This window comes from Poromitra crassiceps (assembly GCF_964638095.1).
Source record: "Poromitra crassiceps genome assembly, chromosome: 3".
Taxonomy (NCBI): Eukaryota; Metazoa; Chordata; class Actinopteri; order Beryciformes; family Melamphaidae; genus Poromitra; species Poromitra crassiceps.
The window spans coordinates 10,336,784-10,361,564 of NC_139625.1; the positions used below are offsets into that span (position 1 = coordinate 10,336,784).

Sequence of the window (24,781 nt, forward strand, 5' to 3'; positions counted from 1 at the left end):
AGTGTATAAAGCAGAGGTTCTCAAATGTTTTTCAGTCAAGGACCCCTTACAAGATAGAAAATATATCGGGGACCCCCTCATTCTGATTTGTGATTTTGGGCTAAGCTTAATTGTTTCCATGGTAACATGCTTGACTTTTAAATTGATAGGTTTGTTAAATTATAATATAATCCATGAACCATTTTAGATTTAAAGCATAAAATATTTTCGTTGAACTATGAAGCTTTTGCAACAACAAAAAGTTTTTATTTTTATTTTACTGAAAACTTTCCACGGACCCCCATTTGAGAACCACTGGAAAGTATCATTGCTGAAAGGGAGAACAACACAGACACTGCATCAGGTCTTAAAAGCAATGCCGACTTATTTTGCACGATCTCACACATGATCCAAAAAACTGTAGAGTTTTGCAGCGTTCATTTAATTTGACAGTTTAGCGAGAGTTGGTTTGAGTCAAGAGGTGGACCAGTGATGTCATTTGTGCATGAATGACATCACTGGTCCACAACTCTCAATAACTGTCAAACTAAATGAATGCTGCAAAACTGTTTGCAGGATGTGTGTGAGATCATTTGCAAAATATAAAGCAGCATTGCTTTTGGGTGATGTTCTCCTTGAAGGACGGGGATTAGGGATGCAACGGTATGAGTTTTTGACGGTATGATAACCTTGGACAAAAATACCGCGGTTTCACGGTATCGCGGTATTGCGGACCTTTATGTGTAAAAAATGCCAATGAACAAAATTTATTTTATTTTTAACAGTTTGCTGAATTGTGGACTGAGAAAAAATGTTAATGTAACCTCCAACTGTAATTACAGTTAACTGGCAAGTATGTGTTAATATAGTTTGTTATTATACTATGTTAATATAGTACTGTTCTTACTTATAAATGTAAACGATTTAATCTAATTAATTTGATGTGAAACTAAAACATCATAATAATATCAAATACACGCTTCTCTTTTGTAATGGGTGAACACTGGACACAATTATTGTTTCCTCACACACACACACACAGCCTCTGTCCCTGTTTCTGTCTCTCTCTCTCTCTCTCACTCACACACACAAAGTTTGTGCATACTTTTCCACTGACAGGTTGGAGGAGTCTTTCGTCATTATCTAATGTTACTTCTCTTCAGTGCAATACGTTTTGATAACGACCTGCTGTACAGCACCGTTCGCTCACTCAGTCAACTAACGTTAACGTTAGTTAGTGGAGAAAGATAGCTGGTGTTAGCTAGCTAATTAGCCATGTTAGCTGCCTCAGTAGGTAACGTTAGCATAGAGAGAGCATTTATCTGACGTTTGTTAGCTACTCCTCAAACCTGCAGGTGGAAGTTTATGTCCAATGCGATGTATGTTGAAGCAAGACAACGTTTTAATGTAGCTTGAATTTGACAAATAACGACGGGTCGTGCTCACGCAGATCTAAGCCCTGGCCATCCTAGGCTCAACGCGAGACTCATCAGTCATTCTGATGAGTCTCGCGTTGAGGCTATGGCCATCTGTGATTTTACAATAGCCGAAATATTCCCATACAGCCGATGTCGTCTTTTTAGATGGGGGGAAAGTTCAGGGGGGTCCTTCCTTGCCTTCTCCTGCTTTATCACACACACAGTTGTAAACACAGTCAAGGGCAGCTCCTCACTACTGTGCGTCTAGGTAGGCATGCAGCAAGGGGGAGGGGCCGCGTAAGCTGCACTCTGCAAGCAACCGGCACGTTGTTTTGGGGAAACAGCTGATACCGTGGAGAAGGTATGACGGCAAATCTTAGTGGTTTTGATACCGTGACTTTTTCAAACCGGAAACCGCTGCATCCCTAACGGGGATAGTTGCATGGAATCCCGTGCAGACCTACCTTCTCCTTGCCCACAGCCAGGCCGATGAGGCTGATGCACTCGATGGTCTTGCCGCGGAGCAGCCGCAGTTCCTTCTGCACGGCATTCTCTACGATGTGTTTGAGCGAGGGCATGAACAGGTCGTAGTACGGCACAAACTTCTCCTCGGCCGTGTCGGCCACCGAGGCGATGGACGTCACCACCTGCTCCAGCACCAGTTTGGTGCCCTTCTGGATCAGCTGGACCACAGACGAGAAACAACAAGCACGGTGAGGGCCTTTCAAAAATCACTAACCCGCAACATTGTAACCGATTCCCAGTGACATTCTGACTGGAGAGATAACGGATAGAATTGGAACAGAAGAAAATGATCAGATGTGAGATGGGGGTTTAAAATAATCTTCTCTCTCTAACGAGCTAAATAACTCAAGACAGAAGATTGTTTTTATTGCAGGCTGGCAGAGCATTTCGAAACTCGCACTTTGAGATATTTCGCCAGTCTCGGGAACACGTTCAACTACCTATGCTATGCACATGCATTCCTTCAAAGGAGTGTTTGTCAAGTGTCATCACATTGTAACTAGTGCATTTTATATTTTGAAACAAATGTTAGTATGAATTATTAAAATGTGCAATTACTGCCAATGGCGTTAACAAGCAAATTGAATCAAATTTCTCTGAATGCATGTTCCATTTTTGAAGATTTCATTTTTCAATTTCATAGTCTATTACAAGAAATGTCAGACTTGGCAGAGCACAGTAGCATTGTGCAAGGTATAATCTTGGCTTTACACGGTTCCTTGTAGGGCTGTGCCGATTCACTTATCTCCCGATTCGATACTATCACGATACTTTGGTGCCGATTCGATATATATTGCGATTCACGATTATTGCGATTCTACGATTATTGCGATTCGATATTACGATTTATTGCGATTTTTGTTTATTTTTTTCTTTTATTTTTTCAGTTTGTTTGCTTTTTTACACTAGATTAGAACATGGGAAAAGTTGAATCATACACTAGAGACTGTATATTATATATCATGAGTAGGGCTGGGCGATATAGTTAAAAACAGGGGCGGACTGGGATCATAATTCAGGCCGGGCATTAGATACCAAGCAGGCCAGGCCGATATGGGCCAACGCGCGTGAAATTTGGGCCGTTTGAAGCCAGATTTGGGTCCAATTTTACAATGAGATGCACCCACTTTAACCCTGAAGTGTAATTATTACTTCAGACTAACTAATAAAGTAATAAAACCACTAGTAAACCAGTAGGCGGCGCCTGGCCTGCTGTTCAGTGAGTGGCCTGACTGCAAGCACCCAAAAAAAAAAAAAAAAAAAAAAAATTTTTTTTTTTTTTTTTAATTTGCGATTATCGATTCTGGAATAAAAGATCGATCCAAAAAATCGTGACATTAAAAATCGCGATACTTAGGTGAATCGATTTTTTCCCCCACCCCTAGTTCCTTGGTACCTCTTGGAGCTTGGCCACCATGATGACGTGTAGATGCTGCACCAGGCTGTCCAGATAGGGGATGAGCAGGGATTTGGGACAGTCCTCTGTAAAGTTGATCAGGGCAGCAGCGGCGTGTGCCTGCACTCGAGGGTTCGTCTGGTCCTCCATGGTCTGAAGCAGAGCTGAGATGACCTGGAGAAGACAAGAGGGTTAGTCTGGTCCTCCATGGTCTGAGATGACCTGGAGAACACAAGAGGGTTAAGTCTGGTCCTCCATGGTCTGAAGCAGGGCTGAGATGACCTGGAGAACACAAGAGGGTTAAGTCTGGTCCTCCATGGTCTGAAGCAGGGCTGAGATGACCTGGAGAACACAAGAGGGTTAGTCTGGTCCTCCATGGTCTGAAGCAGGGCTGAGATGACCTGGAGAACACAAGAGGGTTAAGTCTGGTCCTCCATGGTCTGAAGCAGAGCTGAGATGACCTGGAGAACACAAGAGGGTTAGTCTGGTCCTCCATGGTCTGAAGCAGGGCTGAGATGACCTGGAGAACACAAGAGGGTTAAGTCTGGTCCTCCATGGTCTGAAGCAGAGCTGAGATGACCTGGAGAACACAAGAGGGTTAGTCTGGTCCTCCATGGTCTGAGATGACCTGGAGAACACAAGAGGGTTAGTCTGGTCCTCCATGGTCTGAGATGACCTGGAGAACACAAGAGGGTTAAGTCTGGTCCTCCATGGTCTGAAGCAGAGCTGAGATGACCTGGAGAACACAAGAGGGTTAGTCTGGTCCTCCATGGTCTGAAGCAGGGCTGAGATGACCTGGAGAACACAAGAACTTAGTCTGGTCCTCCATGGCCTGAAGCAGAGCTGAGATGACCTGGAGAAGACAAGAGGGTTAGTCTGGTCCTCCATGGTCTGAGATGACCTGGAGAACACAAGAGGGTTAGTCTGGTCCTCCATGGTCTGAAGCAGGGCTGAGATGACCTGGAGAACACAAGAGGGTTAGTCTGGTCCTCCATGGTCTGAAGCAGGGCTGAGATGACCTGGAGAACACAAGAGGGTTAAGTCTGGTCCTCCATGGTCTGAAGCAGAGCTGAGATGACCTGGAGAACACAAGAGGGTTAGTCTGGTCCTCCATGGTCTGAGATGACCTGGAGAACACAAGAGGGTTAGTCTGGTCCTCCATGGTCTGAGATGACCTGGAGAACACAAGAGGGTTAAGTCTGGTCCTCCATGGTCTGAAGCAGAGCTGAGATGACCTGGAGAACACAAGAGGGTTAGTCTGGTCCTCCATGGTCTGAAGCAGGGCTGAGATGACCTGGAGAACACAAGAACTTAGTCTGGTCCTCCATGGCCTGAAGCAGAGCTGAGATGACCTGGAGAACACAAGAGGGTTAGTCTGGTCCTCCATGGTCTGAGATGACCTGGAGAACACAAGAGGGTTAAGTCTGGTCCTCCATGGTCTGAAGCAGAGCTGAGATGACCTGGAGAAGACAAGAGGGTTAAGTCTGGTCCTCCATGGTCTGAAGCAGGGCTGAGATGACCTGGAGAACACAAGAACGTAGTCTGGTCCTCCATGGCCTGAAGCAGAGCTGAGATGACCTGGAGAAGACAAGAGGGTTAGTCTGGTCCTCCATGGTCTGAGATGACCTGGAGAACACAAGAGGGTTAAGTCTGGTCCTCCATGGTCTGAAGCAGAGCTGAGATGACCTGGAGAACACAAGAGGGTTAAGTCTGGTCCTCCATGGTCTGAAGCAGAGCTGAGATGACCTGGAGAACACAAGAGGGTTAAGTCTGGTCCTCCATGGTCTGAAGCAGGGCTGAGATGACCTGGAGCAGACAAGGATCAACGGGTTTGTTCAACAAGCTCTGCTCACTCAGACAAGTGTTGGGCTTCTGACCCAGTGCTAACAATCCAAAGTTACTTTTGCTCAATTGAGTTTTTTCCCCGGTCCATAAATTACTTTTCTGTTGTTCTGTTGTAGTATAAAGAATAAAAATAAATAAAAACACCAACTTTGAAGACTAATCGTATTACTGAAGTTGTAGTAATATGTTGCACTATGTATTGATGGGAAGAGAAATGTAAGTGCAGCACATTAGTGGCTTTGTCATGCAACAGTGTTTCCACAGCTCTAAGTGTCATTTACCTTATCGTGGAATTTCTTTTGGAAGGTGGGGGCGAAGTCTGTGGCCATCTGCCCAATAGCGTTGCAAGCAGCATAGCGCACTCTAGGGTGCTGAGGAGGGAGAGGAAAGGCAGAGTCAAAACCAACACACACAACATGGCAATTGTTGTGGGCAGAATTCCTGAAACATTAACAACCACATTTATATTAAAAAAAAAAAAAAAAAATACCACAATTTTTTATCCCATTTTTATCCCCCATTAGTGCTAATTTACTTTTATTTATCCTGGTTGCTACTCCACCCTCTGCCGATCTGGGGAGAGCCGAAACTGGCTCCATGCTTCCTCCGAGACATGGGCAGTTAGCCAGCCGCTTCTTTTCACCTGACAGAGGAAGCTTCACTGGTAGGACATAGCACGTGGGAGGTTCACGCTATTCCAACCGGTTCCCCTCCCTCCGAACCGGCGCCCTTAACGACCAGAGGAGGAACCACATTAGCAACCAGGATATTGCATGTTTTGGTGAAGGGGGTTCCTATAAGAAGGAAACCCCCCGGGAGGCACGGGGAGAACATGCAAACTCCACACAGAAAGGCCCTTTTTGATTACAGAAAGTGCACGAAACCCATGACCAAAATAGTCCTACATTCTGACATTGTGTTACTTTGTTGTAGTGAAAATAAATGATTCCCCTTTTTGCTGGGGACTCCCTGGAACCCCCTCAAGGACTCCTGGGGGCCCCCGGACCCCCCTCTGAGAACCACTGCCATAGGCTACACTACATTCCCTACATGCAAGACAAAAGGCTTGAGGAGCCTGACGGTGAGCGTTAGGTTTCTTACAGGGTCGGAGCAGAAGAGGAGGACAAAGCTGACGATCTCGTTGAGGATGGCCTCCATCTGCTGGTGGCAGCCCTCGCCGATGGCCGACAGCGCCATCAGCCCGGCGTGCCGGTACTTCCAGTCAGCTGGCAACAAACACACACGGGGGGTCGATCTCAATGTTCAATGAGCTTTCAAAGTCTCTATTTTCCCATTGACGGCATTCAGAAAGGATGGCTTTTTTGCAAAAATGCGTTTTAAAATTGTGGTACCCGTGGTACTTTCATAATATGGTATACCATGCGACGTTTACTTACGGTTCTGTAACATCTGCATGATGTGCTGTTTGATCATTGGCAGTACGATCTTTCCTCCCAGACCACAGGCAATTCTGTCCAGGGCACTCTCCCCTGCCACAGCATTACTGGCAGGTTAGAAAGAACAACACTCAGTCTCACAGGGCACTCTCCCCTGCCACAGCATTACTGGCAGGTTAGAAAGAACAACACTCAGTCTCACAGGGCACTCTCCCCTGCCACAGCATTACTGGCAGGTTAGAAAGAACAACACTCAGTCTCACAGGAAACAGACCAGGGCACTCCACATGACGGGTTTATCAACCTTTGCACTTATGGTGCAAGCCATTTTAACATTTACTAGTGATCATTCCAAAACTTCATAATTATGCATTAGCGACTTTTATAATTATGATTAAAGACATCTGCGATTTTGTTCTAGACAGCGATCGCCTTAACCGAATATTCTCCGTCATTGGCAGATTTTCAGAATCAATCTGATTCTGATTCTGATTCTTCCCTAAAATGGGGCTGCTAATTCCAGTCTCCAGTGAAAATCTAATTCCTATCGGCAAATAGTCGCCGCTTCAGCGCAGCGCAGCTAATTTGCATAAAGTGAACCTCAGCTTCCCCTCGTCACCAGCTGAGCTCTCAGTGGAAATGAATGACTGACGGGTTGTTTTAACTGCACTCTTTTGGGGACTTGAAGGCAGCCTCAGCCTGGGCAGGTCAACTCAGGAAACAGGCTTGTTTGAAATTTGAATACCGACAGACACTTTGGCGTGAGCAGGACTAGCGCTCGTGATATAGGGGGAAAAAAGCAGCACACAGCAAAACCTGAGAGGGCAAACTAGATATACAATCGGGGGGGATTGCATATCTATATATCTATATATACCTTATAACAGAGAAGTGTTCCAGACTGCCAATCAGAGAAATTGGCAAGTTTTATTCATTCAGTAGAGAAAACAATTTCCCATTTGGTTGTCAACAATGTGATCTCAGGTGCTGAAATAATGACCTTCAGGTGATGATTAAGCCCTCCGCTGCGCGTCGGGCTCAATCATCACCTGTCGGTCATTATTTCCCCCGTAATCACCGCCTCAATATACATTATCCCGCTTAGAACACGGCCTACAACTAAATCATTCAATAATCTGACAAAAATAATTATTCAAATAGATTTTTTAATAGCGTTTTCAACGACAAAGCGGTTTCATTCGTAATTGGCACACAAACACCACAGCTGCAACTGGTTGGCCTAATTAGTAGTGTCTGCAGACAAAATGCTCTTATCAACTGATTAATACCAGGTGTGGCAGAGCAGCGGTCGGTTGTCGAGAAATAATGACCGGTAGGGATGGGCATTGAATTTCGAATTTTCGAATAATCGTTGTTATTATCAAGGTCGACTTTTATTATTGAAATTCGAAATTCAAAAAAAAAAAAAAAAAAAAAAAAAAAAACTTTTTTTTTTTTTGTGAAATGTTGCATTGTCTCCCCTGATTCTAAGTATAGTCAAATCGCTTGGTTTGAGCAAGTAAAACACTTTTTATAAGCATTTTAAGCAAGGTTTATGGAAAAATGAATGGCGGATGAAATCCCATGAAGAGGGAGAGGGGGTGACTTTGGCACCCCTTTGGCACTCAGACCTGAGCCTACTAAATATTTAATGAACCACTCATGATTGTCAAAACTGTTTTTTATTTTCGAAAATGTCAATGTCATGTAACATGTTCTTTACTTCAGTGGTGCAATGCTTGTTTGAGCTAAAAATCCACAGCAGAAGCTTTTTATATTAATTAATAAAGCCGTAGACTTAGAATCAGGGGAGACAATGCAACATTTCACTCACAAAAAAAAAAAAAAAAAAAAAAAAAAAAAAAATGTTTTTTTTTTACATTTTTTTTTTTTTTCGAATTTCGAATTAAATTCGAATTTGGCCAGCGAATTTCGAATAGTGTTTTTGCTAGAAATGCCCATCCCTAATGACCGGTGAATATTGTTGATTGACCAATCAGAATCGAGTATTCAAGAGAGCCGTGTTCTAAGTAAGGGTTAATGCACGACGAGGTGTACATTATCACTTTTTAAGGGACGACGCGGAGGCGTGAACCGTCCGAGGCGAAGCCGAGGATGGTTTGCCTTAAATCACGGGGTGATTTAAATACTTACTTTGACCGACTTTTTTTTTTCTCAACTAACAAAAGTGCCATATTAACCCTTAACAGGGGTATAGAGCTCAAACAGCTCTCTTGATAACACTGTTGAAACTATGGCGCATTGATATGAATGGTGAACAGACCATTTGGCTTAACAACTTTACCAACTGTACATTATCACTTTTTAATGGACACCCTGCAGCCAATCAGAATCGAGTATTCACCCAGACCATGGTATAAGCGAGGATAAAGGACTACATATCCTGACAGTTATACAGTTAGTTATAGTTACAACTCATGTCTTGGTGCCAGCAGATGGTGTAAAACCTCCCTGCATTTCTACTCTCTTCATTCACCATAAAGACACGGGAATGCTGCACTTTCTGTCAAACAGAGAGACGTAAACAATCTCACACTCCTCACGTGTGAAGTCTGTATCACTAGCTGTGTTTCCATTACAGTTTTTCGCAAAATAATTGCGATATTTCTACAACTTCGACAATGTACAATTGCGACTTGTAGGCGTTTCCATTGAAGTTGAGTTTGAGTGACGGCGCACACACCTGAACGCAATTCCCCGTTGCAGCAGCTGCCACAGTGATTACGCACGGGGATCTGCCCCAAATCCCGTCCCCTGCATGCTCAATGCAAATCACAACATGAAGTTACAACGCATATAAACGAGCCTGATTATCAATTCAAAAGAAAATGAGTGTCAACATGTTGCTGGCTGCAGTGAATGCAGTGAGCGCGAGAGGCAGAGGAAAAAAGGTAGCCTACAACTGCGCGCACACAGACAGGCAGCCTGTCCCCATGGACCGATTTCTGTCATTAAACATGATCTATTTTCCCCAGCTCCGCTTTTGCACAACACTCATCTTTCTGCTAGGTAGCGTTGCTTAAAAGTTTTCCACTTGCTGCGGAGGTTTTGCCACGGTTTATCGAACCCTTTCTCCCTCATTTTCCTTTCATTTTCCGCTCCGTTTCCAAAGGAGAAGATGGGTCACATGACATGCAAATGCGAAAAATCTGTTTCGAAATTTACGTGTTTCCATTAACTACTTTCTATTGCGATATATAGATTTTGCGCATTTCTGAGGGTAATGGGAACACGACTACTGAGAACACAGAGGTATCGTCTCATCAAAGAGGAATCCCTCTGCCACGATACCATACGTGAAAAACTAGCTTAACAAGAGCACGTACGAGTATAAGGCGAGTTCAAAACACAATTCTGGTGACGTGACATGACATCACTCAGAGTAACCTTGTTTGATTTCTTCATGGCATGCGCCGGAGCAAGCTTACAGTACCATTTGACAAGACAGTTATGAATAGGCCTACTTTAAGTTCACACACGTTTATAGATCAAACAGCCAAAGCTAAAGTGCTATTGAGAGGTCAAAGGTGATGATTGTTATTGTGCCTTTAGGTCTCGTCGGTTGAGGATATAAAAAAGCTGTTACCTGTCAAAGTCGTCGTCCTCCAGCTCATCAGCCATGGCCCACTCCTCGTCCTCCTCCAGGTCCACCATCATAGCCAGCATCTGGGGCACTGCACACGCACGCACACGCACACGCACACACACACACACACACACACACACACACACACACACACACACACACACAATCAAACTTTGGGTTCCTTCCCAATAAGTGTCCATTTCAACTACAAGTAGGGCTGAGCAATATATCGATATTATATCGATATCTACCTATATGACTGCTTTACAGGAAAGTGATGTCGTTTTTCTGAACTTACCAGCCTGTTCTAGCTGCTATTATTTGCTGTTCATCCGTACAATATAGTTGCAATATTTAGTCAAAAATATTTTGCAATATTTGGTCAAAAAATATATATTTGATTTTGTCCATATCGTCCAGCCCTAACTACAAGCTGACTAAATAAAAAACTAAGAATCAAAACACGTCCGCCGGTGGCCTAACACTAGGTGAGTGATGGTCAAGCATCCTCATCCTCACCACTCTGAGCCACAATGGCGGTGTGTTTCCTCAGCATGGCTGCTGCCGTCTCTGACAGGGTGACGATGACCTCCAAAGCCAACTGCCTCTGCATGTTCGACAGGTTGGTGTCGGCACACAGCTGCAAGAGACGCGGAAACCAGTGATAACAGAGCTCACACAGCATGAGAGATGATCATAAGCATGATGATGATTGTCAGTCACATTGTAGGAATAGAAGTCTTATGCACGTCCAAGAAGCCGGTTGTACTTGTGTTTCCCGAAACACATTCTCAACATCTCGCAAAACGCATTGTTTCAAATTGTTGGGTCTAAAATAAAGAGCCTGCTTTCGACCTGCTCTATTTGTAAAGCGCCTAGACATACTGTAAACTTGATGATTTGGCGCTATATAAATATAAAAATGTATTGAATTGATTCTTTGAGAAGTTCCTGCTTTCAGTTTCTACAAAGCACTTTCAGAAATATTTTGACAAAACACTGAATGAAGCCTTAGGAGCAGGGTGGGGATTTCGTCATTTTAGGGGCAAGACCATCATCTGACCTTCGGCAACGCAATTTTTTTTAGGGCACACGGCCACATGCCAGGGCACAAAGGCCATTGCTCTATATTGACATCATGAAGAGCGAATTTTCTGAAATGTGTGTTAAAATGAGTCAATGACACATCCTCTGCATAGGGCAGGATACATTAAACTGAGACCACAGTCGCTTTTAAAGCAACTGACAGTAGCAGGCTGGTAGCAGGGCACTGCCAAGGTGGCCTTAGGGATCTCAGGGTATCACGGCCAGAGGGAGGGGCAAAGGAGGCCATGGCCTCTCCTCTGTGTAATTCCCACCCTGCTTAGGAGCCATGAGAAAGGCTTTTAATGGAACTCACATGTACACTTATTATGAAGACTTTGGACACCATTGACATGTTCAATACCAAAAGCTACTCACCGGGGGTGTTTTACAAGAAATCATTTTAGGGTTGCTGCGTGACTCACCTTCAGACTGAGCTGCAGGGTGGCCTCCAGGTTGGGTCTCAGGTATTTAGGTGCTGTGTCTGCAATCTCCACTAGGGACTTGAGCACCGAGTCGTCTCCCTGGTAGCAGGACTCGTTCACTGCCTGAAACAATACGACATGCTGTGGTTACCTAAACCATGCAGGGGACCCTGAAGTAAAAAAAAAAACAAGTCCAAGTCAAGTCTCAAGTCTTTGAGGATGAGTCTCAAGTCAAGTCTCGAGTCACTGTGTGGGACTCAAGTCCACGTCTCCATCTCTGTCCTGAACCGAGTCAAAGAATAAGATGATGGATTTAGCGGTCTGACCTGCAGGATGCCTGGTAACAGGTCGGAGAAGTGTTTCAGCAGCACTGTGTTGCTCTCATTGGACAGAACGAAGGAGGCTGCAGCCCGAGCTGCCAGGGTACGAATCTGCAGGATTATAGGAGAGATCACGTGTATCAACACTACGGGTGCACCGATATGAACATTTTGGCCGATACCGATATCAACATTTGCAGTTATGGCCGATAACAATATGATCTGTATAAACACAGTTCTACGATAGTGAAATTTTGTAGATACTGAAAAACACATGACTTTGAAAAACTAATGCATTTCTTTATTTCCAAAACATTTGGAAAAGCCCATAAATCATAGATTTACTGCATTGTTTCCTCTCCATGTGAACATTTTGGCTGATACCGATAACCGATACATCGCAACGTCGGACTGATGCAGATGTTAAAAAACATCGGTCGATAAAGATATGATTGCCGATATATCATGTATCCCTAATCAACACACACACACACAGAATGAGGAATTCACTGTCCCACAATAGTCTTCAGAGGATCTTACCTGTGGGTTCTCCTGGTCCTGCATGCATTGGACCAGCATGCGCTTGATAACCTCCATATAATGCTGCTGCTGGTTGCCAAAGATCCCTGGGAAGTTCCTACAAAAACACCCAAGGCACACGCAAAAATTATTTATTTTATACAAAAACCCATCCGTAAATCATGTTTATTATACTCTACTTTCCAAATACAGGTATTGCCTATAATCATGTAAATGTAACGTTAATGGCTGATTACGCTATAACTGCAAACGACCACAACTTATTCAGTTAATATAAGACATGCTAAAGTCTCACAAGAAGCCTTTGCGACCACGGACATCAAGTGATGTGTGTTTGCATGTTATGTTTGTTTGAACCAGATAAAAGCAGCTCTAACGTTAGATGTAACGTCCAAGACCGTTTTCAGGTATATGCTTACTACTTGAAAAAGGTCTCGTACCGAAACATTGTATATTAAACTCGTGTTTGAGCAAGTGAAGACAGTGTGTGCGGGTCTCCCTTCCTCTTCTGATTTGAGAGAAGCAAGTTCTACGTAAGTTGACTTATGTGAGTGATGCAACCCGATTTTAAAACTCAAGCTTAACCTGTGCACATTTCTATCCCAGGCGGATAAGTGGTCCTGGTCCACATGTCTTTAAAATCCTGTCTTGTTTTGAATGTGATGTTTGTATTGCCCGTCTTTGCGGCATAGGTTGTATTGAATTCAAGTGCGTGGCGTGGGACCTCACCAGAAGATGTGCAGCGCAGCTTCTCGCAGACCTACATTCTGAGAGTTGACTGAATCAAACAGAAACTTCAGCAACTCTGGCCACTGGTTGTTCCCATCGTCATCTAGAGCCAAGACAAACGCAAAGAGCAAAATCACCATCAGTCCTTCTCAGCATCGTGTCAAAGAAAAAGATAGAGATAGATAGAGATTATTAACGTTCACCTTTAAATTAATGATCCACTGTTTTCTACAACATCCACAACATCTTTCATGATAGCCTTGCAACAAGTCTAACTGAACTCCATGTCTAATAAGTAGGGATGTCACAATATATCGCGATATCAAAACGTGACAATATGTATCATTGAGATGAAACATCATATCGCGAGAAAAAGAAGCTGAACATGGTGGCACTGATCTGCATCTGATTGCATGCTCGCTCTCCTTTTCATTGCTTTGTTTTTGAACGGACGAGGGACGTTACAGACGTAGATGATGAAAATGGTGAAATTACTCAAATTAGCGTGGAGGATGCCCCCTCAACTTACAAATCGATTGCAAAAAAATATTGTTAAAATATCGTATCGTTATCGTGAACCCAATATTGTGTATCGTATCGTGAACTGAGTGTATCGTGACACCCCTACTAATAAGGCATCACACCTCCTTGGCTATACGACTTAAGGGACACTCCACTGAAAAACAATGCTGATTTATTTTGCACATCATCTCTCACACATCTGAAAAGCGTAAACCGTTTTGCAGCATTCATTTAGTTTGACAGCTATTGAGAGTTGATTTGAGTTAAGGTGTGGACCAGTGAGGTCATTCATGCACAAATGATCTGGCAAATGACCCGGCATCAATAACTCAAATCAATCTTTGTTGAAAATCTCAGCTGCGTCTTACCAATGAGGTTGCGTGAGAGCTCTGCGGCGATGTCACAGACTTTCTTGCGGATGTTGGGCGAGGCGTCCTGCTGGATGCTGCTGAGCAGCTCTGTCTTGATGGCCGTCTGCATGTCCAGCGTCAGGCCCGGGTAGATCTCCTCAAACGACGACGACAGCAGCCGGCGCAGCAGCACCGCTGCCATCTGCTGGACCTGCCGGGTAGGGATGTGACGATAACCAGTTTGAATGATAACCTAGATGAAATTCCGTTCGATAACCGTACCGTTTCAAATTTTCATTATCAGTAAAACCGTTTTACCATGATTACCGTGGTACTGTGATTACAGTGCTTTGAAAAATATGGTAAATATTGTGCATCATCAACCAAAGTTGGCAACAGTCTCCCAGATGCAGACGTGCAGCCTTGGTGAAATGATTTCAGTGAGTGTATCAATCAATTTTGGGTTCTGCCTTTTCAATATAAAACGCTGTAAAATGATTTCAGTGAGTCTCTCTTTGAAGTCACTTTTTGAACATTTTCAGCCATTTTTTTTTACAAATACTGTGATAACATCATAAACGTGATAATTTTGGTCACAATAATCGTGATGTGAAATTGTCATAGCGTTACATCTCTACTGCCGGGTCAACACACAGCTCTCACAGGGTTCCACTTCCAACATCCCAAACATTTTCATGGATAACATTTCAAAAATTTCCCCTGACTTTTCAAGGATCCATAATAGAATGTCCATGTAATGTGAGGCAGTGACTGAATCAATTCCAGAAATTCAAATCCAGAAATCAATTCCTATATACATTCTATATGCCCGCCACTGCTGTTCTTTTGTTCTTGTTTTTTTGGTCGAGGCATTGCAAGGAGAGGAGAAGAGAAGAAGAGGAGGAGAAATAATCCACACATTTTTCCCCCGCTCGTAAAGCGTGCCCTGACTAGTCCTATCCTGTAGGAGACGGTCAATAAAATTGTATTTGGCAATAGGGATCTAGTTAGTATTACTATAATAGTCCAATAGTGCTCCTACAATGTATCCCAGGGACCATGTTGGAAATAAGTGTTCACACTTTTACATGTCTATAACTTGGATTTTCTTCTGCTATATCCATAAATAAAATCAATCAATAAATCCCCTGTCCCCCACGCTTCTTACACCTATGTGTTGTGCTTCTTACACCTATGTGTTGTGCTGACATTATCAAGTAAGCTTCTTACACCTATGTGTTGTGCTGACATTATCAAGTAAGCTTCTTACACCTATGTGTTGTGCTGACACATTATCAAGTAAGCGCAACGTTTTTTGTTCATTTGCTTTAATCACAGGTGTGAATCTGTGAAATGACCTGATATGAAGCGTCCGTACTGCAAAATCAGTTTGTTTCTAAAGAAAATTCAGCAGCAATGCCTATAGGACAAACACTGAAATAAAAAGGTAGCCATTTAGAGAAAATAAAGACCGCCCTAACAAAGACTGCAGCACCTCAGAGAAGCAGAGTCACCCCCCCTGTGCAGAGCACCTCCTCGTCTGCTCCCTGTGCAGAGCACCTCCTCGTCTGCTCCCTGTGCAGAGCACCTCCTCGTCTGCTCCCATTTCAACACTCTAAAAATATCAGCCTGGAGGTAAAGTAAAGGAGGCAGGAAGGAGCGAGCAGCTGGTGGACGCTGAGTAAACATGACCCGCCAAAATGCCCAAACTATGACTGGCATCAAGCCTTGGTGTCTGAGAGAGGCGATGGGCCAAAACGTGTTGACTGGGTGTCTTCATGACATGCTTATAGCGCCCTCTGTTGGCTTCCTTTTCAAAAGCAAAAAGCTACTGTGCAGGTGGTGTTCAAGGCTCACACAAATAACCCCCTTTCCAGCAACTGGAAGTTCTGGAACCTGGTGCTGGGCTGATGCCTCGAGCTGACTAGAGAGCCATGTCATTATGTCATAAACATGGTTAAACCATAAATGTTAGTATAACTTGCAAAAAAGAAACAGCTAAAAAAATTACTTAAATGTAGATGCAAGGACTATGTAATTGCCTCATTGTAACATGTACTTGAGAAGAATTGCCCTTCACATATCTCTCCCCTGCTCCTGGCTGGCTGCTCTGGCCCCAGCAGTCCAGCAGGGCTGGGAGTCAGGGTGGGCTCTGGAGTCAGGGTGGGCTCTGGAGTCAGGGTGGGCTCTGGAGTCAGGGTGGGCTCTGGAGTCAGGGTGGGCTCTGGAGTCAGGGTGGGCTCTGGAGTCAGGGTGGGCTCTGGAGTCAGGGTGGGCTCTGGAGTCAGGGTGGGCTCTGGAGGCAGGGTGGGCTCTACAGCAGGGTGGGCTCTGGAGCAGGGTGGGCTCTGGAGCAGGGGATGGGCTCTATGCCCGGCTTGGACATCTACAGGCTACTAGTTTCAGGCAGACTTTGGATGCAATTATTTTAGATAAGAGAATTGATGTCATTTTGGACAATAAAGTTTCTGGCTAAACTGTAAAATATCGTGCCTAATCACGTCAAGTCATATCTTTGTCAAGTGTTTGATATTTGAGGGACCATTGCAAACAGTGTGTAATATAATGTGTATATATAAAATAAAAGAATATCGGCAGATTATCGATATCGGATTTTCTTTTACTCGCTAATATCGGGCGGGTCTAGGGGGGTTGAAACTGAACGAGTCGTCAGTCAGGTCGTAGCACCAATGAGAGAGCGGTTCAAAAAATGGGCTGTGCCTCCCCTGTCGTCTGATCGTATAATAAAATATCACGATACTTGGCATTTGTGTGATACGATATATCACCACACAAAATATCGCGATACTCTGCTCTATCGATTGTCCCCCATCCCTAGTATTGTGAGGGGGGGAGACAGTCATGCTGTGAGCGTACCAACCTCCTCAGTAGCAGATGCATCTCTGATGGCCTGCAGCAAGAATGTGATCTTGTTCTGGCCAGGGATAGTATCATAGGTCTCCTGCAAAGGCAATCAATAGACAGTGGTAAGCAATACAGCCACTAGAATTCTCATTATGAACAGGTATGCAGAATGATGTCTGTGCACAGTTTGACACTAGAAGGCTGTATCCACAATACTCTGCTGAAAGTGGAAAGTTTCTCTGTGCTCACTGAAAAAAGGCCTTTTTCAACGAGCATGATTCGTGACATCACGGATACTGGAGCCAACCCCTTAATTTCCATTTTTGGGTAAACTGGTCCTTTAAAGTATGGGCGCATACATTTTAGCTGCAGTGAAAACTTGACTCCCTACCAGCACGAGCAGTGTGACTGCCCTCACCATGCTGAAGTTACATGGTGTCTTGCTTCTGTAGGTTGCTGTATTTTTTCAAATACAATGCCGGACACAACAGCGATTAGATTTAGCCGGACACAACAGCGATTAGATTTAGATCTTATTTTTTTAGTTGTTGCCCTAAAAAAATAAGATCTAAATCTAAATCTTGGGATGTAAAAGTAATGGGATTTTGACTAGAAAATGTAATTGGGCATGTATTGTTTAATAGGCATATGTTGTGATACTGAGGATTGGCGACGAATTAAATGTCAATTTTCAATTGCCTGTAGGATGTGGAGCATGTAGAAAAAGACTCAATGATTGGTCTTCAGCAGCGTGGTCAAGAGAGCGCCTGATGTCGGAGCCCTTGGCTGAGTCTTGTGTAACACACATGCTTTACATTCAGCTCAAAGCTATGGAAGAAATGCCAGAAGAGGATGCTTGATGACATGGTGGGAATAGAGAGGAACCTCTGGGTTTGTGCTAGCAGGGGGCAACACTTTGTAGACTGACTCAGGGGCACTTTACACAAGGACGGTTTCCTATGGTGAGGGGGAATTATTTTATCGTTAGTGCCTCCCTTTTAGACGGCGACGGCGAATTTGCGCTTAGGAAACGACACATTTTGAAACCACCCTCCAGAGTGGAATTCTTGGTGACGCTCCCCGCTGAGCGCTCCATGTAATCGCTTTGACACGGCTCATTTCAGGAACTCTGACGTGCCTGCACACGCGACACACGCGATTACGTCATAGCCGTGCGCGAGTTACACAACATCAGTCAGGAAAACAACACGAAGAGAAGCAGACATGGATCTTACGGTTGTGCTCTCGTTGATGTTGCGGGTGCTTACGTGGCAGAACCAGATAATACTGGCAGTTTACCGCTGCTGTGAGAGAAGTGTTTTAAAAGGAAGTCGCGGAAGTATTTATAGGCTGACCCGGCACTCTCCAAGTTGTGGAGCGACGAGCAACGCCCCGTTGACCATCATACTGCCACCTAGCGACCTGGCATGTACATTACGGCGTTTTAAAAATTCAACAGCGCTCATGTAAACAGGGAGAAGGTGTGAAGGAAAAGGTGTGAAGGAAACGCTATTGTGTCATTTCTTCCAGAAACTGTCCTCGTGTAAAGGGCCCCTCAATGCTGCATTCAACCATTAGTGTGTCTGGAAACTCAAGGGGTTGTCCGAGCACCAGAATGGTCCGGAGGCCCTATGGTTCTCTTAAGTGCAGCAAACATATTTTCTGCGCATTCAAACGCATTTATACACCTTTCACAAATCTATTTTTAATGTTGTCATTTTTTTCCCCTGTGGCATCAGAAATGGTATTGAATATCAATATTTACAGTTACAAATTCAAGTTATCGGGACAACCCTAATTTCTAGTGCTCTAGTTACTCTAAAGCAGTGATGATTCTCAACCTTTTCTTAAATCAAGGACCCTTAATTTAATCCACATTAGGGCCACAAAGAGCCCCATTCGGTTAGATTCTATCTCTGACCCAAATCTGAGAAATGTTTTATCGTTAGATATGATTTTGTGCAGAATTCCATGACTATCTGTGCTGTAGGTAGATACAGTAGATAACAGGGAGACGACTGATCAAAATAGTCATTCTACATTCTCTAAGTGTGTTAACTTCTTGTAAACAAACCAAACTCAATTCATCAATTTGCCAGGGACCCCCTGGAGGTCCCCGGGGCCCACGTTGAGAACCACTGCTCTCTAAAGGATGGATTCCGATGAGCTTAGCCATCCAGACAGACAGGCGGTGTGTTTTGTAAAGGAAAGTGCTGACTGCTGATGAGGGAGGAGGGCGATAAGATTGAACTGAAGAGGAAATTGTGGCAACAATGATCTGCCGCCGACACAGGCTGTGCTGCGGACAGACAGAGAGGCTGATCATGATGGGGAAAGTGAATAGGCCAGAGCTATACAAACAAACACTCCGGCAGTGACTAAATCCGGTGACAGTGACAGACCGCAGACGAGGCTTCGCAATGACGTGTGAAATTGAGCCAATTCGCTGTCATCATGGTGGCTTACATTATTGATGAACACAACAGCAGCACCTTGTTTATAGTCGATGATGTTGAACAGACATCAAACCAACCAGAGGCCATTGCAGGAGTGGAGATAACATTAACTGGCTCCCAAACTCCTCTCACCTCCTAATGTTATACTTACAGAACTTACAAAACGTGACGTCACCTACCATTACAAGTCTTTAATGAATTGTATGAACTCATGTCTTATTTACCAGGAGATGCTAGCTAGTAGCTACTCCTATCATCCAAAATGGACAACATTGGCTAGATTGTACAACTAGCTACAGGGCAATAGCGTTAGCTACCTAGCTTTATGCTACCTCCCCTAATGTTACTTTGCTAGCTTAGAAACCCAGTCAGCTTTTCATTTGGCAACGAAGCAGGGGCATTTCAGAACACACACATACACCTAGCTAGCACTGTGGCTCGGTTCGTGGCTTTGAGGAGGACGTGGAGCTAACTGCGCAGCATGGTGAATGTAGTTAGCATTAGCTGGCGATGGTTAGCCGGCTAGTTGTCAGGATGTGCTTCACATCGCACGTGGGCTACCGAGCTTTGACGTCCAGGGCAGGCTGCACTGCTGCGCGCGCGCCGCGGCTAGGCTGGCTAGCTAACAAGCTAACCTGGCTAAGCGGGGATCAGAGCGCCTGCTGCTACCTTCATGCGCCTTGTCATCCATGAAAACAGCGACATGTTAGCATGATCTTTGCCTACCTCTGCCTGCTTCCTGACGGTGTTGTCAGGGCTCATCAGGTTGCTCAGCAAGAGGTAGAACTGCTGCTGTTCCGCCATGGCAGAGAGATCCAGAGAAAGAGCAGCCCGCGGGAGAAGCGGCGAGATGGGCTGGATCAAGTGAGCAACCATTTCTCTTTGACTTCCGGTAAGGACTTTTCAAAATAAAACCCTTCATTCAAACTATAAAATGCACAAATTGAACTGGTGTCACACAGATTGAATTATACTACATACCCTTAATGTTCTATTGAATTTAGATACATATCCTTTGATGTTGTAGCGTTGACGAATTGTACTCAAACTATACTATGTTTGCTCCATCACCAGAAGGGCATTAAGGACAACATTTCATAAAATGCTTAAAAATCCAAAGTAAAAAAACAAACTTTATCGCCCTTTTATTTTGGAGGCAAAATCACTAAACCGGAAGTGAAATTGTGAAAAATTGTTGCTATCATTGCGAAGATGGCTGGCGGAGACCACTCCGGTCACACAATGCTGCCCATTGGCTTCTATTATCAAGTCTACTCGTCATTCATTGGTCCAATCATCTGCGGCGAACCCAAGCTATTGGCTCACACAGTCACTCGGCATCTATTGGATGCAATCGACAAGGCAAAGTGAATAATTTGATCTTATTGGGTTAGTAGTAAATCGCCACAGCGCGGGAAATGAGCACGTTGACGTGACTGGAATAGAAGTACAGTGAATTTAGCCTCAGAATTCGACTAGGCATTCCTTTCACTCAATCATAAGTCTCACACAAGGACCCCGTATTTTCACTGTGGGCTCCATTCGCAAAGGCCCTACTTCCATAGCAATCATAATAAAAGCAACTTGCCTCCCATAGAGCAGGCAAGGCCACGCATTAGCCAAGCTGTGGCAGAAATTCCCGTGCAAAAATCCCATTGACTTTTACACGTAAGAACCAGGAAGTGCAGGGACTTCTGGGTAAGCCTACAAAAAAATACGCCATCCCTGCAGTACTCCTATGAAATAAAAGCCCAGAACCTTCAAAAATAAAAGCATAGAACCTTCCAAATAAAACCTCTAAACCTTGAAAATAAAAGCCCAGAACCTTGAAAATAAAAGCAAATAACCTTGAAAATAAAAGCACAAAACCTTCAAAATAAAAGCCAAAACCTTCTAAATAAAAGTCAATAACCTTCCAAATAAAAGCACAGAACCTTCTAAATAAAAGCCACAAACTTTGGACATGTAATATGTTACAAAAGTAACATATTACATGTAATAGGGGGTACGGTGGCGCAGTCGGTAGCGCTGTCGCCTCACAACTAGAAGGTCCTGAGTTTGATTCTCGCCTGGGACGCTGTGGGCGCTGGAGTTGTGACCCCCCCATATCTTCAGTGCCTACTGCCCAGGTGGGCTATCTCATCGAAAGGGCCTTTCTGTGTGAAGTTTGCATGTTCTCCCCGTACCCCCCAGGGGGTTCCTCCGTACATAACCTCCCACTAAAAACATGCAGAAGATCGTCATCCGACCAGTGACGACAACATCTGAAGTTGGTCCACGGGCGCTGGAAAGAAAAAGCGACCACTGCTCCTGGCCTGCCCCCTGGAGGAAAGGACAAGCCTGGATGGGTCAAAATCAGATGACATATTTCACGGGCCACCGTCAGCATGAGTGTGTGTTGTGGCCGCATGCATGTGTTGTAGTGTTCGTGTGACAATAAAGACGGGCTTCCGTCTGAAATCGTTCTTTTTTTTCTTTTCTTTTTTATATATATATATATATTACTTTTAACAGTAACTCGTTTTAAAATACATGCTATAGCATGCGCTGGGACGCGTCATCAGTGATGTTAACTGGGGTTGTAAGGTGTTTCGGGTCTCTCAACATCATACACCCTCGCCCAGTAGACCTAGTCTCTTAAAACAGACTGTCTTATCTACATCCGGCGGATGCAGCTATATACAGTCTGTACTTCGTGGGGGAGAATCATGCACCAAACGGAAAAGGAAGTTGAAAGGCGGGACTTCCGCTCATTCGTCCAATCAGAATTTAACATTAGCTAACTAGCTGTAGCTAGTGTCCTCTAGGAAGAGAGTGGCGTCAGCGGAGGACCAAAATGCAAGAATCATTAGCCAATGAACAGCCAGGAATGGGTCTCGCGCTACTTTTGCATGCTAAAATAAAGCCGATAATGTACAATTTGATTCATTTCAAGGGATGAAAAACCCTTTCAAAGTACAACACTGTCTATTTTGATGCAACTCGACAGTGCTGCTTTTTTTACTGAAGAGTTCCACTTTCTACTTCCTGGAAAAAAACGGGTCCATTGGAGTGAATGGAGATGTCGGAACTCTCCTATTATACGGCTCTGGCTGTAGCTATCGTTAGCTAACGCTGATTAGTAAGACGAACGATAAGCTCAGTAACGTTAGCAACTTACCTCATCACTTTCGTTTAACTCTGGAATAAGTGCACGTCTTGCACGAGGTTCCTCCAAGCCGCGGATACATCGTTTACGTCTATCAGGGTCTTCTTTCACCGGTTTCGTCGGCGTAGCTTCCATGGTAATTCTAAAGCACTGCTAGCATTAGCAACCTGCATCGGTTTAAGTTTCCGGGGGGAACATATTTTTCGTGGACACGCGTGTCGTGATTGGTCAGATTCCGTCGAACTTCCTTCCGGTCTGAAGGTTTTTTTCACTACTTCCTTGTGCATGTTCTGGGGGTCTAACGTACAGACGGTATGGCGAGAGCATTTGAAAATTGCGGAAGCCAACTCGTCTGTTCTAAGAGACTACAGTAGACCCAGCCGAGGCCAATTAAGACCCCGACTCGCGTCCCAGAAGCAGCCGCTCACGGATCAGCCTTCCTACTCTGTCTGCAACGTTGCCCGCGGAAGGGTTGATCACGCCCAATCCGCTGCAATAGAGTTAGTGCTACACCGCAGTATTGTAACGCCCTCGGTGCATGGAGGGTCTAGGCCCTATGGGTGACTCCAGGCCGGGCTCCTCCTTCGTCTCACCAGACCCTCCCGGGGTAAAGGCAATCCTACCATGGGCAGAGAGGACGCCCCAAGAAGGCCTGTGCGCTGCACGTCATTTGCCTGCGTCGAGCACCTCGCTCTAGCCTGAAGGACCCCAGGCCGCGCCGCTCTTTGCACAGATTTTCAGGAGGCTAATCTGTAGCGTTTGTGGATTTCTCCCTCACGAGCGAGCTCACTAGCTTGTGACTGATAGCACATAGATAGAGGTCACGTGGAGGCTGGCTGGGTTTACCCAGGCTAAGGCTGGGGTGCTAAACCCATCCCGTACCGGATGCTGTCTCTCCGACCGTCAACTCTCCTTCCAGCTTGTCACCAAACTATACTTGGTTGTCACCTAGTCTATTCCTAAGTGTCACTAGCCAGGGGAGCCAGGATTCTATGTTTTAAAATACATACTACAGCATGCGCTGGGATGCGTCATCAGTGATGTTAACTGGGGTCGTAAGGTGTTTCGGGTCTCTCAACATCATACACCCTCGCCCAGTAGACCCAGCCGAGGCCAATTAAGACCCAACTCAGTAATATAACTTATTACCAATAAGATTTCAGTAATATACCAGTTACTTTGTCAAGTAACAACAAGTTACAAATTGAGTTATATTTTGTTTTTAACAAAGCACATATTTCAAATAAAGATCCAATAATTTCCTACTCAAATTGTGTGGTTTTATGCAAATAACCACTATACATGACAATAACAAAGGAAAATGATAACATTTAGAATTTTGGATGGTTTACACTCACTTCAAGATGAAATTATTTTTCAGGATGGTTCCGGGGCGGCGATGTCATGATGCTACTGCTGTTATTTTGGTGAAAGTAATGCAAAAGTAGTGTAATAAGTAACGAGTTACTCTACACAGACAGTAATATTGTAAAGTAACTTATTACTTTCAAATGAAAGTAACTAGTAATATGTAGTATATTGCATTTTGAAAGTAACTTGCCCAACACTGACTTTGGATTATTATTTCATCGTGTGGTGAGTACACGAGTCACAACATGTACATGTGACTGTTTTTGGTGCTGTTGGAATGTGCATTTTGGGCGACTGAAGGGAAGTAGGCAAAAATCCCATAGACTGCCATTGTAGCACGAAGCTATTAACAGCGAGGGCTCTACCACAGTTTGTACTCCGCGCAGATTGAAAATAAAGCCATGTACGTTCTAGTTTTAATATCGGCAATATGGCAAAATACATAAACTCTCACTCAAAATGTTGGCGTATCCCTTTAACAAGCGCAAATACCTTGGAGCCCATGGGCCCTATCGTCCCACTGGCCTTATATTAGCGCTTAGCGCCAGGCGCAGCCTATATTAGTGGGCGTGGACCGGCGCACTCCCTATTTTCATGTCGGCGCTACACGCGGCCTTAAGCATTATAACCACGCCTTTTAAGCGTAGAATTATTCACAACGTGCTCATTGGAGAAGTGCAGTAAACAAATCACAATGTCCCTTTCATGTTCCATTCCACGGAGCGATCCAATCCGGTCAGAAAAGTCCAACCAAAGCGCTCTGAGCAACCCCCCCTCCCTCTTTCATCCCCGTCTGTCTCCATAT

The 24,781-nt window shown here is 44.4% G+C and overlaps 2 protein-coding genes across 2 annotated transcripts in view; one reads left to right on the forward strand and one right to left on the reverse strand.

Moving 5' to 3' along the window:
* The window catches only part of kpnb3 (karyopherin (importin) beta 3), a 51,370-nt gene extending 31,066 nt beyond the window's left edge, over positions 1–20,304 (reverse strand). The window contains exons 1-14 of the mRNA XM_083633432.1: positions 20,184–20,304; positions 17,018–17,098; positions 14,155–14,347; positions 13,265–13,367; positions 12,536–12,632; positions 12,002–12,106; positions 11,676–11,798; positions 10,687–10,807; positions 10,168–10,255; positions 6,561–6,667; positions 6,265–6,389; positions 5,445–5,534; positions 3,319–3,492; positions 1,862–2,080 (exon numbers count right to left, since the gene is read on the reverse strand). Coding sequence (XP_083489558.1) covers positions 1,862–2,080; positions 3,319–3,492; positions 5,445–5,534; positions 6,265–6,389; positions 6,561–6,667; positions 10,168–10,255; positions 10,687–10,807; positions 11,676–11,798; positions 12,002–12,106; positions 12,536–12,632; positions 13,265–13,367; positions 14,155–14,347; positions 17,018–17,098; positions 20,184–20,261 — 1,704 coding nt within the window. The 5' untranslated portion in view covers positions 20,262–20,304. The remainder of the gene's footprint in view (positions 1–1,861; positions 2,081–3,318; positions 3,493–5,444; positions 5,535–6,264; positions 6,390–6,560; positions 6,668–10,167; positions 10,256–10,686; positions 10,808–11,675; positions 11,799–12,001; positions 12,107–12,535; positions 12,633–13,264; positions 13,368–14,154; positions 14,348–17,017; positions 17,099–20,183) is intronic.
* The window catches only part of LOC310772957 (NLR family CARD domain-containing protein 3-like), a gene marked incomplete at both ends in the record, with an annotated part of 34,847 nt that continues 30,325 nt past the window's right edge, over positions 20,260–24,781 (forward strand). The window contains one exon of the mRNA XM_083632912.1: positions 20,260–20,321. Within this exon, the coding sequence (XP_083489038.1) occupies positions 20,260–20,321 (62 nt within the window). The remainder of the gene's footprint in view (positions 20,322–24,781) is intronic.